At 36.1% G+C, this 23,121-nt stretch overlaps 2 protein-coding genes across 3 annotated transcripts; one reads left to right on the plus strand and one right to left on the minus strand.

Annotated features, from left to right (window-relative positions):
* The first annotated feature begins 46 nt into the window (after positions 1-46).
* On the plus strand, positions 47-5,077 carry LOC145499559 (integrator complex subunit 12-like). The gene is made up of 6 exons (XM_081479080.1): positions 47-202; positions 873-1,258; positions 2,035-2,101; positions 3,383-3,475; positions 3,862-3,987; positions 4,190-5,077. The coding sequence occupies exons 1-6, from the start codon at positions 47-49 to the stop codon at positions 4,409-4,411; spliced, it is 1,050 nt and encodes a 349-aa protein (XP_081335206.1). The 3' UTR covers positions 4,412-5,077.
* A 134-nt stretch (positions 5,078-5,211) lies between these two features.
* Positions 5,212-23,028, minus strand: LOC145499553 (leucine-rich repeat protein soc-2 homolog). Of its 2 annotated transcripts, XM_081479075.1 has the most exons (20): positions 22,485-23,028; positions 22,274-22,342; positions 20,540-20,569; positions 19,851-19,974; positions 19,000-19,061; positions 17,762-17,857; positions 17,009-17,066; positions 16,515-16,577; positions 16,021-16,129; positions 15,190-15,283; positions 14,940-15,044; positions 14,557-14,625; positions 13,875-13,920; positions 13,583-13,648; positions 13,094-13,152; positions 12,324-12,411; positions 12,150-12,219; positions 11,427-11,494; positions 9,878-10,047; positions 5,212-9,204 (listed from the first exon to the last, which is right to left on the minus strand). In XM_081479075.1, the coding sequence occupies exons 1-20, from the start codon at positions 22,737-22,739 to the stop codon at positions 9,133-9,135; spliced, it is 1,773 nt and encodes a 590-aa protein (XP_081335201.1). In that variant the 5' UTR covers positions 22,740-23,028; the 3' UTR covers positions 5,212-9,132. The 2 variants fall into 2 exon arrangements, with proteins under 2 accessions (XP_081335201.1, XP_081335202.1); XM_081479076.1 differs by lacking the exon at positions 5,212-9,204 and having other exon boundaries at positions 9,955-11,051.
* Positions 23,029-23,121: the final 93 nt, after the last annotated feature.

A 23,121-nucleotide genomic window follows, 5' to 3' on the forward strand; every position in this document is an offset into this window, starting at 1 on the left:
ATTGCGTCGGAGACTGGGCACAAACATTGAACAAAGAAGAAGCAAGATGGCGGCCGTCAGCGGTTCTGCAGAAATCGACTCTGTCTTTGTCAAGGCTTTGAAACTCTTACACTCCAAACATCCTGATTCTTTGGACCAGCTTCGTGCTCTAAGAGATGATGTCATCAGACAGCACAACCAACAAGTTCCTGCTTCTTCTAAGGTATGAGATATCCACTGCGACTCAGTCTTGTAGAATCCGAAAATTGAATTTTTACCACTCTGACAACTTTGAAAGACATCGTTACAATCTAAATAAAACAAATTCTACAAGTTGTTAGTCGATGATTGGCGCAAATAATTTTTTACAAGAAGTACACCATCGCCTGAGTAATAGTTTACACCAAGCTGCCCCTGGTCTGAAGAATATTTTAAGTGAGGGTGCCATAGTAAAGAGGAACAATCTCCGAAACTTAACCTTTTTTCTCTGTTTGTTTTCTTTTTGCCCCTTATTTAACCTATAAAGCTTGATTAGAATGATGAAAAAGCACACGCAAAAACAAACACAACTGGGTATTTGGCATAAAAAACTTGCATTTTTAATCCCTGAAACATGCATTTACATGTATGACTAGTATCCCTGTGTAACCAGTCCAATGTGGTTATCCTATTTGAGCATCCCTCTGGCTTAAGAATGGCATTTCTATGAATTCAAAGTTGTCAACCTACTCAGACTCGCAAAATCTTGAAAACTGTTAGCGGGCTAAAAGGGCTGTCTTGTGAATATCAATTTGCTATTTTCAGTTTTAAGAAACAGTTAACACATGATCTTCAGTAATGTTGTGAAGTTCCTGAAATCAAGTGTTATTCTATAATCTTGTCTTTATGACCAGGAGAAACCCAAGGAAGCCAAATCAGGGCTTCATTCTGAAAGAAGATCAAGTGCAATAGTTAAAACAGCTGAAATTAAAACCAAATTATCAGAGAAGAAACATGACACGGAGGCCAAGCCAACAGTTCCTGTTAAAACAGATCATGTCAGAAACTTTGCTGTTGAAGAAGCAAGTGTCGAAACTCTGGAGGTTGGCTCAAGTTTGATTGAGACTGTCGAGTTGAGTTCAAGTTCCTTCATGGATCATAGTGCGGCAAAGAAGGCCAAGCTTCAGTTTGATGTGGAAGATGTGTTAGATGAGGGAGGTTTAGAATCTCCAAGTGCTCTCCAACCTGTGGTTGATGACTTGATGATTGATTGGGGTTCTGTCTGTGGTATCTGTTGTAGGTTAGTTCTTTATTAAAAAAAAGACAGCACCGCAAATCATGGTAAAATCACTAAATACAGCACATGTATTTAGCAAGTGATCCTATGATATTTTTGCCTATAGTTCCCTTATTATAGGAATTAAATACTCGCATTAACTAACACATAATAATGTAAAGGATGGGTTTAAATAAATGTCAATAAGAAGTTTAAAATATTTTTGATGAAGGAAGTTAATGCATTTATTTTAGGACAATGAGGGCAATTTTTGTGATGACAAGAGGAGCAAAATTTTCAAATGAAACAAAGATTATTGCGGCAATACACAAGTTAATTTAGCAAGAACTTTGTACATGTAAATGTTAATTAAAGTTTTATGGGTTGATGGACAGAATCTTGCCATCCCAGACATTCTTTACTGCTAATTAGTGATGCCAGTTGATCTCCAACTCTGTTAAAAGATTTATTTTCTTGCCCTGTGAGCAGCCATTTGTAGGCAGCATTTCTTCATGCCTGGGCTTCAAAGTGGACTGCTTAAATTAAATCAATACATGTATAAATTAGTGGGATGGAAACAAATGCTTTTGACTCCTTTTTTAAGTTTGTGTTCAACGAAAAAAACAATCCAAGAAATAAGCCTGATTAGAATTAACATGAATTTTGTAATTTGCACTAATTTCATAGCACACATGTGTACAGCCATGTAAACTTTTGATTGGGTGATTTAAACTAATTCACTGCACAGAAATAATATTGATGTTGTGTATGTGGCTGTCTGTTTCTTTTTTCTTTCCTAGAGAAGAGAGCAAAATTCCCGGAAATCAACTGGTGGAATGCCATGAGTGTCATTCGCTTTATCACCAGGTACAAAACATTTCAAGGATATAATTTTAAATACATTTTTTTTTTTTTTTAAATTCTCTGAAGCCAGCATAAGAAACTACAGTGTACCAGTGAGAGTTTAGTGAGTGTTAGCTTTAATTGCTATCCACTGAAAAACGTTAAGTTATGGATCAAGTGATTATTGTAACAAAATTATTTGAAGAGACAAAATTGATTAAAACAAAAGAATTGAAACAGTTAAGAAAATAAAACTAAATTCTGCAGTCATGAATACCTGCCCACCAGTACCCCCCACAGGAGAGCAATAAATGAATACATCATCAAGGTTTTTGTAGAATGTTCATTTACATGTACCTAGTATATTCCTATTGCTATACTCCATTAGATACTATATTCCTATATTCCATTAGATACTTCTCTCAAACCTTGGTACTACATGGGATTTAAAAAAGCTGAGTGACCACTCAGCACTTTAATTTGTAGTGTTGCAGCTACATTTATGTTGATCCTTGATCCTTAGAATCAATGAATTAATTATTAGTGTTTATTAAAAACTCTCTCTTAAGGAGCAAATGATAGTACATGGGAGAGTTGTTTTTTTGAACACATTCAATTGCCTAAAAAAAACAAAAATTGGATGAAATTGTGATCTACATGTGGTTACCTAGGAGAAGACTAGCTTTGAATTACTTATACTTTCTTTTAATTGTACTGCAGAGGGCAGGAAAGTTTCTATTAGTCTGTTGAAAGTCTGTTACAGTCTTGTCCACAAATGGCTTGTAATTCTCTCCCTTGTCTGGTTGTTCTGTTGTGTCTGTTTTTAAGTTTTATTGGTGTAGTAATCGTTGTTTTTCTGTGTTTGTGAGGGGAATCCAAATAGCAGTGGAAAACTGAAGGCAAAGAACATTTTTCCTTCATGTACCTCATTCCTTAAATTATATTAAAAATATTGAAATTATTGAAGCATACTTAAATGTTAAATGGAAGAAACCAAACTTTGTTGGCTGAAAAGTGGAAGAAAATTTAACATCACTGAGAAAGGAAAAAAGCTCTTACATTCGTGTGAGTCAGTACATTGGTATAGATGGAGGATCTTGTTATAAATTTTTTTCAATGATTTTTTTATTAATGGCTTCAGTTGCATTCATAAGCATTTTAAGATTTAGATTTGCACTATAAAATACATAATTTTTATAATTATTATTAATATGTATAATTAGTATTGTAATAACCTGATTACAAAACTATAATATATGTATCTGATCACAAAAAGTTAATTTTTTAAAATTTTTTTCCCGGCAGAGGTGTCATGAGCCACGTGTGATGGACAGTGAAGTAAATGATCCACGTCATGTATGGTACTGCGCCCAGTGTGTCAGAAGGATGAGAGAAATGGTAATATAAATACAGCAGTCATGATTTACATGTAACAACACAAGTCCTTTTTGGAAAAAAAGGTGTTTTGGCAGTCTCTACTTGTACTGTAAATGCTGTCTTCAGTTACATTGTATCTCTGAGTTATTTTCACTTTCAGACCAACTTGTTGTATTGATTGGCCTAATAAGAAACAAGGAAATGGGTACAGGTTGCCAGACACATGTCACTTAAGTATAGCAATAAATCATTGGAGCAGACTGAAGTGATCAATTATCAAATGCTAATTATATAATTATGTTAATCAGAGTTCTGTCACTTCTTCTTCCAAAAGGTCCCATGGTTTCTTGATTTTTTTTAGTTAACAGTACTGACTGTGACTTTATCCTTTTAATGATCATTTACAGGCCAGCAGTGCATCGCCTAAATCAAGATCAACAGAATCTGCAACATCTGTTAAATCACATTCGTCTTCTAGCAGACCCATTCCTTTACCTCCTTTCAAAAGACAGGGCTCCATTTCTGATACCAAGGTAAAAAAAGATTTACCTGTTTAGCATAACAAAACAGATCTGGCCTTTTGTAAGGACACATTGCTCTCCTGCACAGGACAGGCAGTGAGCTTCGCACATACAACTTCATAAGAAACTGTTTTGCTGACTGTGAACTTTATTTTAGCTGGACACATTCAGGATTTCAAGTAACCAATAATTGTGTAATTGATGTTAATTTCAGCCTGTTTCCTCTCCTACGATGCACCAGTCATTTGCCATCCCAGCCCTTAGCACAGCTTCCTCATCATCTTCAGCTGGGGCAAGTAAGCCATCAACAGGAAGTGGATCAACCTCTTCACAAAATGTAGCCATGCAGTCAGCACTGAAGAGACTGCAGATGGTCAAGAAAAAGGCACAACAGCGAGTATTTAATCATCAACAGATTCGCATTCCCAGGAGATAAATCTAACTTTTGATGGACCACTATAAATTATGGTACAAAGCAGTTCCCAGGAGGACAAACAATATTGTCATGATTGTGTACAGCCACAGCACAAAGTTTGACTTGCACCATTTACACTATACCATTAGCATATATGTGTCTAAGGTCGTGTTGTACTGGGATCAACCATTTCTGGTTGGTTGGGTTTTTTCGTGTTCTATTGGGGAAAAACTGTTTTCGGTTGGTCTGGTTGATCAACTTTTTCAACCAGCCTCAAACCAGCTTGAAACGGTTGAAAAAGCATTTGCGTGATTATGTCGCATGATTGTAGCTCGTGTAAGGACTATTCCCAGTCCTGAATTACCGCGTTTCAACCGACAATGGTTAGAAAAGTGTTCTATTGAGAAACAACAACTGTATCAGCCCAAACTGGTTGCTGTTGAAATGGTTGATCTCCAGAAAACACAGGACATGGTTATTTCATGTTGTTAGGGAGCTTAAGCAATGATGACAACACCACCAAGCTAAGAACGAGGGCTGGAAAAAAATGGATTTATAATTTACCTTTGAATTTTGCAATTATCATCTTGAACTGCTTAGTAAGCCAAGTGGTGTAAAACCCTGCTCAATATGAAATTAGCTGTCATGGCTCGATTTCTTTAAAAAAAAAAAAAAAAAAACGCAAAAGTTGGTCATTTCACATTGTTGTTTTGAAGAGGTCAGTTACAAAATGTACAAAGATTTATAACGCATGTGCACAGCCATTGTTCTGCCCATTAAACCTTTTGTTTAGCAACTTTCCCATTCCTGTTGCCGTCATGGTTTGCTTAATCTTTTTCATGTAACATTTAAAAACATTCTGACCTGCTGTCTTGTGTCTTTGAAAACATCACATGTGAGTTACTGACAAGTCAGCTACCTTATCAATCAGAATTTCATGTTTGAAATTTATGGTATTTATAGTCTGAGACTACATTCTGGTAATAAATCTTTTATTATCCAAGCTTGCTCGGAATAATACTGGTGGATTATTAGCCATTAGCCTTTATTAAATAGACCTCTGGCCAATATTCTCTCAGTATGGTCCTTGTCCTTAAAAATGAATTAAATGTACTAAGGCACCCATATAAATTGAAGAGGGCCACACCAAGATTCAGGTCATGTTCTTTCAGGATCAACTGTTTCTGGTTGGTTGGGTTGCTTGAGTTTTTTTGTGTTCTACTGGGGCAAAACTGTTTTCGGTTGGTTTGGTTGATCAACTTTTTCAACTGGCCTCAAACCAGGTTGAAACAGTTGAAAAAGCATTTGGGTGATTATGTTGCATGATTGTAGCTCGTGAAAGGACTATTCCCAGGAGTTGCCATGTTTCAACTGAAAATGGTTAGAAAAGTGTTCTTTTAAGAAACTTCAACTGAATCAACCCAAACTGGTTGCAGTTGAAATGGTTGATCCCAATAAAAGACGACCTTAGTTATAACCTTGCCCTAGAACTATATCAATTTTTAAGCCGTTCGTGGTGTTCTTTCTCACCTTCAAGGGATGTAATATAATATTTAAAAGTAACATAAATGTGAAATCGGCATATAGGCCACCCTACTGATGCAAAAAAAAAAAAAAGCCATAAAAAGATTGTGGTGGTCAGAGACTAAACGGGGAACAAGCAAATTATAATATTTAAAGAGGACACCACATCAGCCATAGCCTGGTTTTCAGGCAGGTCCTCTATCCTGGTCGAGTTTGAATTTGGAGATGTTGGATTTTGTGGAGGGAGAAAAACCAGAGTACCTGGAGAAAAACTCTTGGTGCAAGGCAAGAACCAATACCGGTAACTAAACCAACCCACCCATGGCACCAGGCCACAATGGAACCTGGGCCATGCAGTAGCTAGGAGGCAAGTACTCTCACCACTGCATAATCTCTGCTCCCCTAAAAGGAGAGCTCACTCATATATTTTGTTCATCACTTTGCAACTTGTTTGCTGCTTGGCAGCTCAAATTTGGTTGAGAAATGAAAGAGAAAATCGGGTACCAAGTTTCCCATAGGTGCCCAAACTTGTGTGTAACTGAAAGTGTTTTGCCCCAAAATAACACAACACAATCCAACCAAGGGTCAAACCCAGAGTACCAGATGCAAAGACCACCACTGCACTGTACCTCCCAGAGTGGGATTCACATGTGTATTTATTCTTGGTCTAGACACATTGTTGCCAGTATTATGCCTGATAGGCCAACTGAGAAGTGGAAATTTTTGAACCCTATTATGTGTATCTGTCAGTAGAACGTAGACTTTTTGTACAATAAACACTAAGTGGGGCAATGATAACTATTGCTTTACATGCAAAACGTTTTTCATTTAATTATGAAGTTTGTTTTACATGTACATGAGGGTTCATCTATCAATATGTATAAACAGTTCGATCGGTGGAAACATAAACAATTCTTTCTGTAATGACTATGATGTCTCCACCAGTACCTCCATCACATAAATAGACCGTGATAAGTCCCTTTTTCCTCAAAGATTCTGATTGGGAAGTGAAAAATGCTCTGAGAAAAACTGAAGAAAAGCTTTTAGTTTTCAAGTCTCTGTTGAAAATATCTGAGGATGACGGTTACGTCATTTACTACATTTATTAATTATTATTAATAAATCTGATTGAAGACTTCTAATCAGCTCTTTCTGACAAAAAAGGACAACATTTTTGAAATCTAACTTATTTAACTTTTAATAGTAAGAATTATAGACAAATGTACACTTGACATGGTAAAAAGATGTTTTGAAAATGATTTTGCAAGGTAAGAACTAAGCCCAGGAAACCAGACATCCTTTCTGTTTGGATAATACCTTACACGTAAAATGTTGTACTACAACATTCAACTTTATAATTCTGGTGTAGTTTAAAAAGACAAAAAGATCAAGTCAGAACAAAAACATTTTACATTATTATAAGACTGTAATTTTCTCTAATAAAAGTTTCGCAGTTCCGACATCTGTCACTATAGATGCACTGTTCATTCAACAAATATTTCACTGTCAAGTAAAAAAATAATGATTGGAGACTTTTAGCTATGTAATAATCTGCTTAAATAATTAAAAGTGGTGCCCTAAGAATGATTAATATTTGACTTCTCCTTATGATTATATCTCTCCTCTTTACAATACAGCAATTATTGTTGGGCGGGCAGGCGGGGAGTACCAAAGAAAATCACCCACTAAAATATAAATTTTGTGGATCAAACTACCAGACTCTCTTATAACCTACAGTAAAATGAAGGTATCTTTATCATCAGTACAGGAAAAAAACTGCTTCAATCTTGGATTTAAAAGTAATGTTGTGTTAAAAAAAATGTGCCAATTTGATTTTGAACCAAAAGTTATAATATTTTTCCTTCATGATTTGCTCCTCTCAAACACATTAATTTTTACCCATGTCTCAAACCCCAAGTAACTTGAGAAAATTTTCATTTCTCTTCGAAGTTCAACAAATTAAGATTTCACTACAATTACAAAGCTGCGACAGGGAACACATGTCATCAAAACTGTAGAATATACCCCAATGCCTGTTAGAATCTTTGGGATTTCCCTTGGATGACTTTCAGTAAACTGTGGATCTCCTCAATAATTAGCATCTTGCGTTTACCTTTCTACATAATAAAGAATTTCATTCTCTTAAGCTATACCTACATGTACACTTTCTGCATCAAGTATAAATTTTCTTGTCATTAGAGGATTAAAAGCCTTTCCATGCTACATGGTATGTGGCAGGTGAATCATAACAATGACAGGAAGTCAGATGCTAATCTTGTGTGACCAAAACCACAAGGTTCTATCAAATGTTGAACTTTAGCTTGATAGGCCAGACTCACTGAGACTTGCATTGAACAGTTAAGATAATCAAGCGGCAACATAATAGAAAAATACGAATAATACACAGGTTATATTTTGTTTGTTTCACAAATGTCAATGCCAAACTGAATAAACTGGACTGTACTATTGTCATTTAAAATCTTCCTGATCACAGCTGATTAAAATCCATGCAACAACATCAACAGCACCAATAAAGACTCCTGCATACTAAAAGAGATTAAGGTCTGGATAATTGAGTGTTTGACCACAGTATTAATAGAGGGGAATGGTTAAAAAGCTTGACAAAGTTTGTTATACAAATACTAACTTTTTTACCTTGAGTGTGTACTAAACACAATGGGTGCTTACTTCTGTCAGAGAAACCAAACAATAGAGACTTGTTGGTTAGAAATACCTAATTCAAGAATAGTGTATGAGCATGTAAAAAAAGTCTATCCACAACTGTGTACTTTCCAACATAGAATTTTAGTTTTATCTTGGCATCTTTGGGTACTCCTTTGAAGTTTGCTGGGCTCCATAACCATTTGACCTCTATTAACAATTCTGTATGGTTCGACTATACAATTAGCATAAATGCCTAACTCCTGCCATTTGAAAACTGGATGCTTCTGTCAAGTGGATCTTCCCACCATATCATGAACCCAAGCACTTTTGTCTAGTACACCCTTAATTTTAATAATTATGCATTAATGTTACATTTGTTAACACCACATATTATAACACTTCTATTTTATCTCAAGAAAAATTTGATCATGGGGTGTTGATAAAAGTACCATTATTAAGCATAATTATATTCAAGTTGCCACAAAGACATCAAAATATTGATGAAATCTTCATGGACTATCCTCAGATAATTATACAGCACAGTGTTGATCTTCTCAGACATCCGAGGAAGGAACCAAACCAGCCTGTGCCATCATTCCTCTGTATGGACCTTGGAGTCTCAAATACTGAAACACAAGCACTTCATTAGAGATGATGTCTGGCTGAATTGACAACTGTTATTAACTGTTAACAGTCTTACTAATGTTTTGAAAGCATAGCAAACACATGACATTTTATGAAAAAAAAAAAAAAAAAAAAAAAAGTATACATGTAAATTGTCACAATTTGAAACCAAACTACATGTGCAGTGTCTATATCACCGAAGGGGTATTAATTTTTATGGTATCCATATAGAGCATGAAGTTTTTCAATTCCTAAGCCTCACCCTGAGATCGAGCTTTTAAGTTCCTGTTTGAGCCATGCCCTTCCAAGTTAAACATTCAAGTATCTTAGCAAAAAAGAGCCTAGGTTCTAGTATGGTCATGACGTCACTTCAAGAAAGACAAATCTTGCATTGAAAACTTTTCTTTGAAGGCTTCATGTAAAAGGTGTACCCTGGAGCACCTAAGACTTTATTCAGACCAGGACAGCAATGGCAACAAGAATGTGGAGCAAAATAATAACTCTGCAGCAAAAAAATAACTCTGCACACTATAATTTTTGGGGCTGTCCTGTTCAAGTTAAGGACAATCATATAAAATGACCAGTTTCAGAGAATTCTGGAGAACATAAACCATTTCTCAGACAAAAAGAACATGCAGGTATTTAACTGGAATGTTTGGCCACCTGAGCTTATACCTGTATAACTAATGAAGGTCCGCCTGCGACAACTTCAGCTGGAAAGCTGCTAAGAGGACAGTTCTCTATGCTCATGATCTGAAGGGCATTACACAACGCAAGTTCATAAGGAAGAACTTGAAGGCTGTCATTATCATTGAGATACAGTTGTTCCAGCGATTCCATTTTACCTAAAAGAAAAACTTGTGTTTTAACGACACTGAAAGTCTTTTACTGCACCTTTCAATAACATGCGAACTCTAAAATTCAAAGCTCAACCGACCAATGCGTTTTTTGCTACCAACAATCAAATGTTCGGGGGCTCCTCCCAGCTTCCGACTACTGCCGAACACCTGGTAATCAAATCGTTGAGCACAGTTCCGACAACAAAACAGTGCCTGGCAGTAGTTAGAAGCTGAGAGGAGCCGCCAAACATTTGATTGATGGTAGCGAAAAACGCATTTGTCGGTCGAGCTTTGACTTTAGAGTCCGCATGTTACTGAAAGGCGCAGTGAAACAGGAATGTTACAAAAATGAAGGCAAGATTAAACGCAGAATAACTTAGCCACAAAAACAAGGGAATACTAATTCTTTTAATATACTAATCAGGGCATGTCAAGCAAAACATCTGTATGAATGATCCCTAAAAGGGCAGCAGGAAGATGAGACCTAATGCCTGCATTATATGCAACACTTACAAGGGCAACAAGGAGTCCATGAATGAACTAGAGAACGATAGTGGAAGTGTAGACAGAAGGCAGACAGGTCCGCTGCAATGATGGGAGCCAGGAACACAGTGGCATAGACACAGAATGTTGCAAAATTGTGTGCTTGTAAACTGGCATGAGAAGCAACTATGATGATTATATGTGAAGCTGGGTTACTGAGGATTATTGAGTCAGCTCTTTATCAGTTCTGACTCCAATAGAACCTTTAGATTACTGGTAGAGTTGAACCTCCCGTAACTGCTTACGGAAGGTGGTCGCTTACGAGAGCTTAGACCACATTGTGTCAAAATTGCACCTCATTAGCATAAGGTAACTGCAGAGTTTTAAATGTTTTATTCATGTGAAAAGTCAATTTCACAATTTCAAAAAAAAATCTGGCACTTCCCATTAACAAACTGTCGTCTCCTGTACTACCCAGGGATGTGATAATGTTACACCATCTTACTATCCAATGTTTGCTCTATCATCTGTCAAGTGGTCACGTAGGGGAAGTTAAAAACAAAATAAAATTTCAAACTTTTAGCTCTAAAAGTGGTCGCAGTTGCTTAGGAGAAGTGGTCACTTACAAGAGGTTCCAAATATAGTGATTTGACTTGGAAACGTCTGGTATTTTGGAAAACTGGTTGCTGAGGAGAGGTAGACCCTTACGAGAGGTGGTCCCAACCGGAGGTTCAACTGTAATTAAACTCTAAGATAACTTGCAGATTTGTGGTTCAAGCTTATCCCGTCATCAACTGGAAGGAACACATATTCCCTGAGAAGGCATATCTCTATTTAGTGTTAAAGGCAACCTGCACACTATGTACACTGTACTTAAATCTTGTACTGCTCAGTTTCATTACCTATTTCATCAGGGAGCTGCGTGAGATCATTTTCACCTACACTCAGATATGAAACATTGGTCAGGTATCTGAAATATATACATGATACAATAGCTGAGTTAGTGCAAAAGCCATGCTTAAACCAAATCTGAATATAGTTCAAGGTATTTCTGTATGTACAGAGAAGTATAGCACCAATTGTACAAGGAAGATCAAGGGTGATATTCTCCCAAGAATGAATGTGGTCCTGAGCTAAATAGGATGATAAAGAAGTTTCACATATAACTCTTAGTTAGTTAACATTTTGCTACCCATTTTATGCCAGTCCCTGTCAAAAACCACTGATAATATCTTAATTGGATACTAGGGGAAAATAGAACCTTAACTCACAGTACGGTACATGTTACAACTTGACAAGCGACTTGCCATATACATGCTATGTACCTAGTTCTAACGCCAACTAACTATTTAGCAAACTACTTGCATTGAACTTAGTCCCCTACATGTAGGGTACTGTACTCGTAACTGCTCCTAACAAAGAATTAAGGAAGGACAAATTTAGGGGAGGCAGGAAGGTCAAACAAATGAACTTAAATGGGGGGCAGGGGGGGGGGGGGGGACATGTTTGAAATTTTAGGGCTTACCAAAACACACAACAACCTGTAAAAAATATATCCTGTCACATAAGATGTGCATACATACTGCACATCTCCTTTTATTAACATTGACTATTAATAGGCTCACCCTATTGATTTTGGGAGTGTGGTTAGATTGTTTGACTGAAGAACTAGTCGCTCTAGACTCCTAAGAAAAGCTGAGAATAGAAAATAAATTTATATCAGGTAAAAACTTAAATATGCATTTATTTGTTGAAGAAACTGACCACATGAATTCCAAGTATTTGCAAGAGATCCTCACCGATTTCATTGGGAAGCAACTCCAGCCGGTTTTCTTCTAAGTCAAGGACTCTAAGTTTCTTCAATTCTCCCAAACCCCGAGGCAGTCTCTAAAAATAAGATACAATAATCGGGGTTTTCACTACGTTTCAAGTTGCCTGTTGTCTTGATCTTCACACCCAACAAACTTTTTGTTTTGTGAGTGAATTGTACCAAGAGCAGGCAAGTTCACCTGTAACATCAAGGATCTTTGAAACAAACTCAGTCATATTAGGTGTTACAGGTTATTGTTGTGGCCCTGTTAATGACAGCCCTAGCATTCTTACCAACATAATAAGACTTGAAAAAGGAACTTGAACCAGTGATAAAAGTTTATGACATTACTCTGCCCAGGAAAGAGCAAAGTAAGGTTCAGAGGTTACATAGCTTTCTTACTGACTGAAGGAAGATAACTTTGACTCCTTCTCCACAAATTTTGAAGCCATTTTGGAAAACATGGCATGGGAAGCACTGTGGTGGTATTTACCAATTGCTTGACGTGAACTATAATCCTCCAAAGCAATTTTATTATTTAATAATTACCATTAATTTTGCCAAGTTAAACTAAAAATGGGCAGGGGAATTAAAGATGTTGTCAGAAACTGAATGGTCGGTATGGGAATTGAAGGCACTGGCCAGTGGAAAGTACCCAACACATACACTGTAGTCCAGTTTTGTACCCGCATCTTGTCCCCCCTGGGCAGAAGGCACTCCAAAAAAAATGAATTTACAATGTAAGTTATAAATACTCACTCTAAGAAGATTGTTGCTAAGAATCAGAACTTCTAAGTTTGTAAGCCACTGGATGTCCTCTGCAACAAGGTAAAGAGAATCAAAATTAACTATAACTTGAACTTGGGCAAGAGTGATGATCAACATCATACATGTAGTTCTGAGTTAAAAAGTGAAAAAAGGGGAAAAGAAAGAAAGAAAAGATTTCTTGTTTCCAAGCTACACAGGGAATGAATGATTTCGAATTTGTACGTAACTTATATAATGGCATAGTGGTTAGAGGGTTCACACATGGTCTTGTAAGTTAAAACAACATTGGTGATAAAATTGAACCTCTCTGTAATGGCCAGCATGTAATGGAATTAGCTAGCCACTGTACAGAGCTTATGAGGTTTAAACCTGAGGGTCAAAAGCGTTGGATTGGCATGAGCAGTTTATCATTCCTGGTAAGAGTTAGCAGAGGTTTTGTCTGTACTTAAGTAATTTGACATCAGTACATTGATGACGTACCTGGAAGCCTTGACAGTTGATTGGTTCCTAAGTTTAACTCGACCAGACTCACCCAGCTCCCAAAATCTATATTCATTTAAAACAACTGAATGTAAGCTATCATTCAAAAAATAATGTATCTAATTCTGAAAATTCTCATGGCATGGGACATGCATAAAATTTAGCCAAGCAGCATGGATAGGGTATCCACAATGTTAATCTGATGGTTGAGAGTAAAAAGTGCCACAAGGCCTCCAATGAATGTAAGAAACCAAGAGAAAGTTGAAAACTGGTGACGGAGATGTTAACTCACCTAAAGGTAATGCCGCTATTTGGTTCTCTTTCATGTTAAGTTTTGTCTAGAACAAGAACGAGTTGAATTTATGTAGTAAAAAAATAATTCAGTCGAGATGATGGAAACTGAAAAAAAAAAGTATCACTGACGATATAAACATCATACCACCATTAAAAGTACAAATTTCATTATTTAATATTATAATTTACTTTTAAGACAGGGATGCACAGCTAAACAGTGTTACACATGGATGTACATGTAGGGGTGATGATTGGTAAAATCCAAGACTTGCAAAGATGCCAAGATCCTTGTTTGAAAATCCAAGACTGAGACTTATTTAAGTGATTTAATACTGCAAGATGAAAGAAATGCACTCAAAAAAGACTTCCTGATCCATCACATGCAACGGATTCTGAGAGTTCAAGATCAGATCAAAAGTTTCCAAACCAATGATCTTCTAGTAACCATTTGCCATCCCTTCATTTATATATATGTGGCTAATTTCACAGACTGAAAGAGAGCCTGTCACTAGAAAACAGAGACTTTAGGCAATTTTGCTGGAAAAGTGGGCTGGGTTTTAATGAACCTGGTAAGCTGTTTCCTAGCTACAGTACTATATAACAGAGCTGTACAGCTCTTATGAGTACACCATTTGAAACAAAGTTTGAAGCCTGTTACATGGCTCATGATTTACTCTTACCAAAAACTTTGCTTTAGAAAATGCTCCAAATGGAATCTTTTGTACTTTATTGTGCTCCATGATAAATGTCTGAAAAAAGGATAACATAAAGGAACATTTTTAAGTGATATCACAAGTAAGTTATCGTAGGATCACAAAAAACACATTAAAACCCAAAGTAGTTAAAGATAAGAAATAAGCTAGAAAGTGGGGGTGAGTGAGAAAACAGTTTTTTTTTATCCTCTCCCCCTGCCCTCCTTTGTCTGATAGCCTCAAACAAACTCCTTTAGTCTAATTATTGTGAGTGGACCAGTTCTTCTCATTGGTACTGATAAAGATAATAAAAATCCCTTGAAACAAATAATGAACATCAACAAATAACTTAAATTCAACGATAAACCTACTTGAACTGCAGCGAGCTGTTTGGGAGGTCCAGTTGGAAAGTGTTCAAAGTTATTCCTAGACAAGGTGACATTGTTTAACATTTTTAAACAATGAAGAAGGTTGTCCTTAAAAAGGAAAACAAAAAACTGTTAATAAAAGTCATGTGGGGGGACAACAAAATAATGGGTAAAGAAGCAAGCAGCTGTTGTTACTCCTCTTGTTACTATTATTATTTGTACATGTCCTAATAACAAAAAAAAAAATACTCACAGGGAGTTCTGACACATTGTTCCCTTCAATATTGAACTCGTCAATTTTTGTGCAATTTGCCAATGATGCTGGCACTGCAGATAGCTGGTTGTATCTGTGATAAACAAAGATTATTAATTAAAACAAATGTCAACAACAATGGCCAAACTAAATTGACTTGTAGCTGACCACAACAGAGCCCATTCTGAATAACCCAGGCACTCATCCTCTCTGTACACTACGCACTTGGTTTGAGAGAAAGTCCTGTCTGTTAGGCAGGCCTGGGCTGGTGGATTTTGTGCCCAGGCTAGAGGTTTCTGTTCTTATTGGGTAAGTGAAGTTTCTTAGGAAGACTTTCGAAGAAATTCAAACTAGAGACGCACTGGACAAGATGAAATTTTGTGGGCTAGCAGGGCTTGAAAAAAGTGTTGTGCGGTCATCCAGGACAAGACATAGTAGGTTTTCTTGCTGGGCAAGTAATTTTTCAATCTCACTTGCCCAATGGGCAAGGGCCCAGGCAAATTATTTGCCACCTAAATAAAGAAATTAAACTAGGACTTGCTCAGGGCAGGCAAAAATTGGAATTCTATTTTTTTTAGCCCTGGCTAGTGGGTGACTTAGGACACAATGCAATGTCCACGGCCAGGGCTCGAAACAGGATCACTCAATCTGGAGTCAAAAGGCCACTGCACCTACCCATCCATTATGCCACCACTTCTATTTTTGTACTCTGATAAAATCTAGCTTGCAGGACACTCAGCAGTTTAGTAATTTCTGATAGATTGTTCCACTACCATCCGATATATCCATAACAAACTCTTGGACGGCATGCAGACATTCGACATTACCCACCTGAGTCCTAGTCTTGTCATTTCTGTCAGATTGCCGATTGTGTCTGGTATTTCAGGAATATCATTATGTTGAAGATCAAGTGACGTCATTTGGACACAGTTTCCAATCTCTGCACACACATAAGAACTTTAAAATTATACCATTGATTAAAATGCACATCCACAACATGACTACAGAAATAGATCTGGGATAGTCACAAGACATAAATTTTCTAAGTATTGGAAACCTTAGAAATGAGTTTTCCAGTCATGATGAGAAATTACCATCGGACAAAAACAGCTGCATGCGTCCTACACATGTCATAAAGAAAAAAAGTGAGGGCTTATTCTGCAGTAACCTTTAAAGGGATGACAACTTTCTTGAATTCAGGATTAAATAATTTATTGCACAACAATTAATCAATCAATCAGTCAATTAATTAACAATAATCAACAATGAATTGAATGCATTAATAATTAATGTTAAGCTTATGAAAGCAGGGAAAAATAAGTTACCTCTAGGAATGCTTCCAATATTGTTGTGAGAAACATCAAGAGTAACTAGATGAACAAGATGACCTGAAATAAGAAATAAAATAATATATTTCATAAATATTGAATAAAATTGATCTTGTGGTTCAATATTACCCTTGTCTATACTCAAAGGAAAATACCAACTTAACAGACATACACATACATGTGTACCAAAAGGCAAATTAAAACACCACATAAACACACTTAACAAACTATTTAATTCAATATATAGTAATCACTGCCACAAAAGACACCTGTAAACAGGTATACCATACAATCATTACAGTTTACTTCCATTAATTACAATTAGCACCTGTTTCTAAATGTGGTGGCTAAAAGATGCATGCCATTTTGTTGTTCATCCTTCTGTTACATGTAAGCAGATTACGAATGTCACTTTACAATACAACTAAATACTGTGTAATGCAATAAATTATTTATTGCCATCAAATGAAAAAGTAACTGGTAAGTCTTACCTATTACAGCTGGTAAATCTTTAATCTTGTTTTCTCTGAGACTCAATCTTTCAAGCAGCTGTAAAATGAAAGGCATATAGCAAAATCCAGTTAATAAGTATTAATTAATTTTACATGAAGAAACACACTTACAATCAAAATGTATGACTAATACACGTCTTTCATAAACTATGATAATAAAAATACTACTAATAATAATATAATAATAATAACAATAAAAATGATAATGATAATGACAATGATAATGATAATGATAATGATAATGATAATGATAATGATAACAATAATAATAAAACTTTATTTAAGTGTTAAACCATGTAGCCTGGGAGAAACCCACACTAATGAGGGGACACAGACTTACACAACATACAAAACTTGTAAGACTAAAATATCTACACTAAAATATGAAGAATACAAACGCAGTCTAAAATGTTTTAAAGATAAAGCTAAACATTAATGCATATAGGTCATGTATCGATATCTGATCGAATATAAAAAAGTCTATTAATTTTACTTATAACTACCGAGCTAATTTAATGACTAGTTAAATTTGTTCCTATGACCAACCAGCAATGAACACTTCAAACTATGTATGGTTAATACAAAATCAAACTCTTATAAAAAAAATTCTCTTTTGATGGTTCTATTTTGCTAAAAATGGAGTCTTAAGATAAATGTCATAAATATCAATGACTGCCAAAGGCTCTGTCAGTCAGTGCAAAAAATATTTAAATTATGGTAATCTCAACTCACTCTTAAGTTGCCAATTCCAGCTTCAACTACAACTAGTCTGTTAAATCTAAGGTAAAGAGTTGTTAATGACGTAAGCTGATAAACCACAGGTGGAATCTGAAAAAAAAATTATTGATACCAACATTAATCGGTCAGTATCTTCTCAACAGTAATCAAATAAATGTACTACACCATTATATTTGCTTGCAGCCCTAAATGCAAAATAATAACAATGCAATTAACTTTGCTGGCCTAACTGTAAGTTTTTTCACAAAAGTAAGATTTAGATTTAAAGATTTGTAAACTTACAGTTACTCCATACTTACAATACAAAGCTGTTGAGGTGTGACAACATCACATAACATTGTTACTTTATGGGTGTTATCAGGTATGGTGAATAATTTATAAGACTAAGACTAAGAGCAGAAGAACACCAAAAACAAGTTTAGAACAAATACATGTAGAGAATTCAGGCAGGCTGCTATACAAGTTAAAAGGTCAATTATTGCCCAGGGCTGTCATTAAGTTTTAAGTCACCTTGATCTTCACACCCCTAACAAACGTGTTACTTTGTGTGTGAATTGTATCAACAACAGGCAAGTTCCCCTGCAACATCAGTGGCCGATCAAGCATACTCAGCCGTAACAGGTGTTACCCGGGATGACCCTTATTGACGGCCCTGTTGTCAGCTGGGACCCAGTGGAAGTCAAAATATCTAACTTGATTAATGGGCTGGTAACACTCTTAATCTCCTGGTCAAGGGATGGGGGAGGAGAATACAAACCCTTGGGGTATTGAATATCACTTTGTTTTACTCTGAACAAGTCTAAGAAACATTTTAACATATGAGGTAACAAAATCAGTAGTGATCAGTCCTTGTGATCATATTGTCAAGTTCAAAATGAGTATCAGTAAGAAGCTACAGTACATTGTACATACTACTAGTTACTGTGGGTCTCATTACAAGAAAACAGGGCAATCAAAGCGATAAAAAAAAAATGAATCAACCATTGAAACATTATGCTTTAAAGAATTTTTTCAATGCCAGCTGGCCTTTAAATTTATCGCTTAAAAGCCGTTTTTTTTTTAAATTTTGAATCATATCATCCACTGACATTTACCAGTAAATATTTTCAGAATAACTGTCTTGAATGAATTTATGTGACATGAGATCCATAAGATCCAGCCTTGATTATGATTATTCTTGTAAATTGAATCATCCAGAACAGTTTGAAAAAACAAAAACAAACTTGAAATACCTCTTTCATCTTGTTGTGTCTCAAGTCCAGTAGTTTCAAATTCTTTAGCTTTACAAGAGTATCTGTTATAAAGCACAATTACATGTGATATTACCCACACTTTGTTGGTTTCTTCAATTCCCCAGTATGGTCAGAGTTATACAATAAATTGTAACTTCTCTTTAATAAGAACAATAAGAACAATTCATACAGTGTATTCAATTTGTATAATAAAAATGTTAACACACTAATTGCTTGTGAATTATCCGGATTTTCCTGTACTCAATCACTAACAGTGAACTCAAAATTTTCAATACTGCACTCAGCAAAGCCTCATGCAGTATTAAAATTTCTTGTTCACTGTTAGTGAACTCGTGCAGGTAAATACTGATAATTCACTCGCTGAGTGCATTAACCTGTAATTATAACATACATGTCTCCAATGATATGTATCAGAGCCACTGTATTTCGAACTCAATATTGCATGTACCCTGTATGTATTGTAGTTCATTTTACCCTTGGCACAACCTGCCAGCTATTTCCCAATGTTCTGATATGGTACATCTAGGCAATGTACTGCTCTTTCTGTGGGTTTACCACATAGTGACATGGGATGATGGGAGAACATGAGAAAACTTTGAAAATCCCCGGATGGGATGTTTGTAATTTAGTGCTCAGATTCCCTGATAATTTGCCGGTCCCCATTTGTACAAATATTGCCTGATGTAGGATTTTATTGACTAGGTATAGACCAAGGCCAGAGATTAAGCCCGAGCCTCTCAATTCAGCAACAGGGTTCTAGCACTAGTTAACTGCTAGACCAATATCTTTGTGTCTCCTGTAAAACATTCAGCTAAAGTCTATGATATTACCTGGTAGGTCAGTCAAGTTATTCTCATTTAATGCCAGTTTTTCTAAGTGTTTCAACATTCCTACTTCAGGTGGCAAAGTTGCAATTTTGTTGCCATACAAATACAGTTCCTTAAGCTGGGTTAACTGAAATTAAAAGGGAAACAAAAAAATGTCAGACTGAAAAAATCTCCATTCACTTCCTTAATCACTTGCTCTATGATTCTCCATCACTTGTCTATAAGAAAATTCTTGATTCCCCGTCAGTACGCCCATTTGCTACGTAATTGGCACGCAATCATGTGGGTGTCCAATTACAGGTATCTAATTTGAACTTTTTGTAATTGGATACCTATAATTGGATACCCACATGATTCGCACGTCAACTGCACAGGCTTCAATGGCTTCTCTGCAGTGTTTCCTACTAACAGTTTTCAAAACTTATGAAAAGCACTACCTATGTTTTCGCACAAAAAAAGTTTTCAAAAGACATTTTTAATTCCCAAATTTGTTATAGATACCATTAATTAGTAGTCGGACCTTGTGTCATACAATTCAGGGAGTAATTGTGCTCGTAATTTCAAATGGGCCTCGTACTTTGCACTCGTCTGATTTTGAAATTACTTCTGCGATTTCTCCCTGAATTGTATGAAACAAGGTCCAATTACTATTACTAATTAATCCACCAGATCAACAATCATACAAAATATACCTCTTTGAGTTCCTTGGGAAGTGCTGTTACCTGAAATTAAATATATAACATGTGGTTAAAATTTGTTCCAGTTTCAAAATGCTAAAACAAAAGAAAAGGAACATCTGGTTTTTCAGACCAGTCCAAAAAATCTCAAACCAAGAAAAAAATTAAGCAAGACACATTTAAAAAATTTATATTTTTACTGACAATTTCTGTACATGTACTTTTTTGCAACAAATGTAAAATATTTGACTAATAACCAATAGCACGAGCTACACCGTACAAAAAAACATATTGTATACCACCAGAACACCATCCAGAAAAAAAGGATACAGATACAGAATGTGAGAAATTCAAAGATTGACACTGCTGATGATTTTGAGAAGACTAGATGGTACAACCAACACAGATGTTGAACTACAGTAACAGAGGCATTTTTCTGCATAATGCCTTTCTATAACACTGATTTATAGTGTTATTGGCTAGCAACAGCATGGCGTTCATCATAGCCATTGATGCTACAGATAATTTTCTTCATATCCTGTCTTCTCAGTAGGGAATAAGGACTGCTGCAACTTTTCATATAAGAGTTCTCATTAATTTTTTTCCCTTCGAATCATGGGAGAAATATCTATCGGAAGAATATTCTAATTGTTTGTGATTGAATTGTTCTTACTTTTCCAAAGCTCTGACTTGTCGTAGACCGTAAAATGTGTTTCAGAATGCTGCATTTGTTCAAAATAAATGTCTTCGGGAGGAAGGGACAAACATTTCCATTCCAAATAATTTTACATTTAATTAATAAAAATTTTGATTTCACACAAATTGCCAAAACAAACTTGCTGGATATTATTTTAGTTCCATGATAAGAAGGTTGAGACACTTCCCATAATTAAATCAGGGTCAATTTTTAATACCACATTTCATTTCATGAAATACACCTTTGAATAAAACAGTCTAGACAACTTATTTTGAAAATCACAAATGGAAAAACGTCAATAGATGTACTCGCGCGATGACTTTTAAAAATTATTATTGACTGCGTTTAAGTTGACTTTCTGATTAAAATCACTCCATTACACAGAGAGCTCGTAAATTATAAACTCTAAAGGAATCATCATGCACGGAGAAAGGAGTTTCGTTGCCACAAAAAAGGTAAAACAACGCTTTAATACGTTCAGAAAAACCTCTAATCAGCTATTTTGAGAATCGAATATCAAAAAAGCTCAGTTTAGTTCAGCAAAACATTCGTTCGCGATAAATTTGCTGTATTGAATTCGTTGAACGTGGAATCATTACATGATAGTTTTGGTCAAAATGACAGGTGGTGATCGCTATGTCCGCTGTGTTCAATGCCGTAAAATTAGAAACTCCGGTCATAGGCCAATATGTTATTTTGTAATTACACCCTTGCACACATTCCCTGCTAGCTAATTGTACTTAAAGAAAATTTAATTCGTGCAAAACAGAACTTGGCAATAAACTCGAACCAGCTGCAACGGAGAAATTCCCCACAGGCAAATGTGGATTTCCATCCCGGAAATATAAAGCACTCCAAACCTGCTAGCTTGCTTTGTTGCAATTTTCGTTACCTTACAAACACAGATTAAACCATGGCCGATTATCTGAGCCTGTGTTGTGCACCAAAATAGCTTTTATTCTGACAAACATACTGATCTAAATCACCGGGCAATACGTGGATGTGAAAAAAAAAAAATTTAATTCCTGTTCACGATTTCGCGTAATTCTTACCGCTGCTTTGCTTAGATCCAAATGAGTTGACCCCTCCTCCCGGCATTTTGTGATTGCTTTGTGGATATCCTGCCGAAAGAAACAAAATTACAAGTAAATATGCGTAATGACCAATATATACGCTTGTCTTCCAGAATGTTAGATTCCCGCTCCCCTAAAAGAATGCAAAAGTTAGCTGACATACAGTAAACATGTAAAATAGTCAGCTTACCAAATCTGGTGTAGACTTTTTCTTTTTCGCAGCAGACTGAGCTTTTTTCGCTCCTGGCAGGGCAACTTTGACTACCCTTTCTTTCTTTGAGTCGCCTTCGTGTTTACCACTTTTCGAATGAGACGCCGACAGAGGACTTGTTGCTCCTTCGTCTAGCATGCTTGTAGTCAAAGGTTCGGACGCATCATTGGCGTGATTCATGTTTGTAAGGTCTGGTGAGTCTGAATCAGACCTTGTTTTCGTTCCACGTCGCATAACTTTGAAAGATATCCTTGCTCAACTCCTTGCAGTTAAGCTTGTACCCCCGGGTCGCCAATAGCTGGTCATAAAAAAATTTTACACCGTAAAACTTCGCTGTCTGTTCGAATGAAGTATTTTAAAAACGCTTCTTCAAGAGAACATCTTACGACGCAAACTTTTCAAGAAAACTGCCAACGAGATAGTCATCGTCCCGACCGGAAAGAAAGCTCCTCCGTATCTGTTCAAAACCAAATAAACACAAAATTATGGTGAGAACTACAGTTGGACGACATGACACTTGGTTCTTACTACCCACTCTTCCAGTGGACTGGAGGGACTGGGGCACAACTGGACCCATTTCTAGTCAACTCGTTCGCGTGGTTGGTCCAATGGTGCC

This window comes from Orbicella franksi, chromosome 10 (genome assembly GCF_964199315.1).
Source record: "Orbicella franksi chromosome 10, jaOrbFran1.1, whole genome shotgun sequence".
Lineage (NCBI taxonomy): Eukaryota > Metazoa > Cnidaria > Anthozoa > Scleractinia > Merulinidae > Orbicella > Orbicella franksi.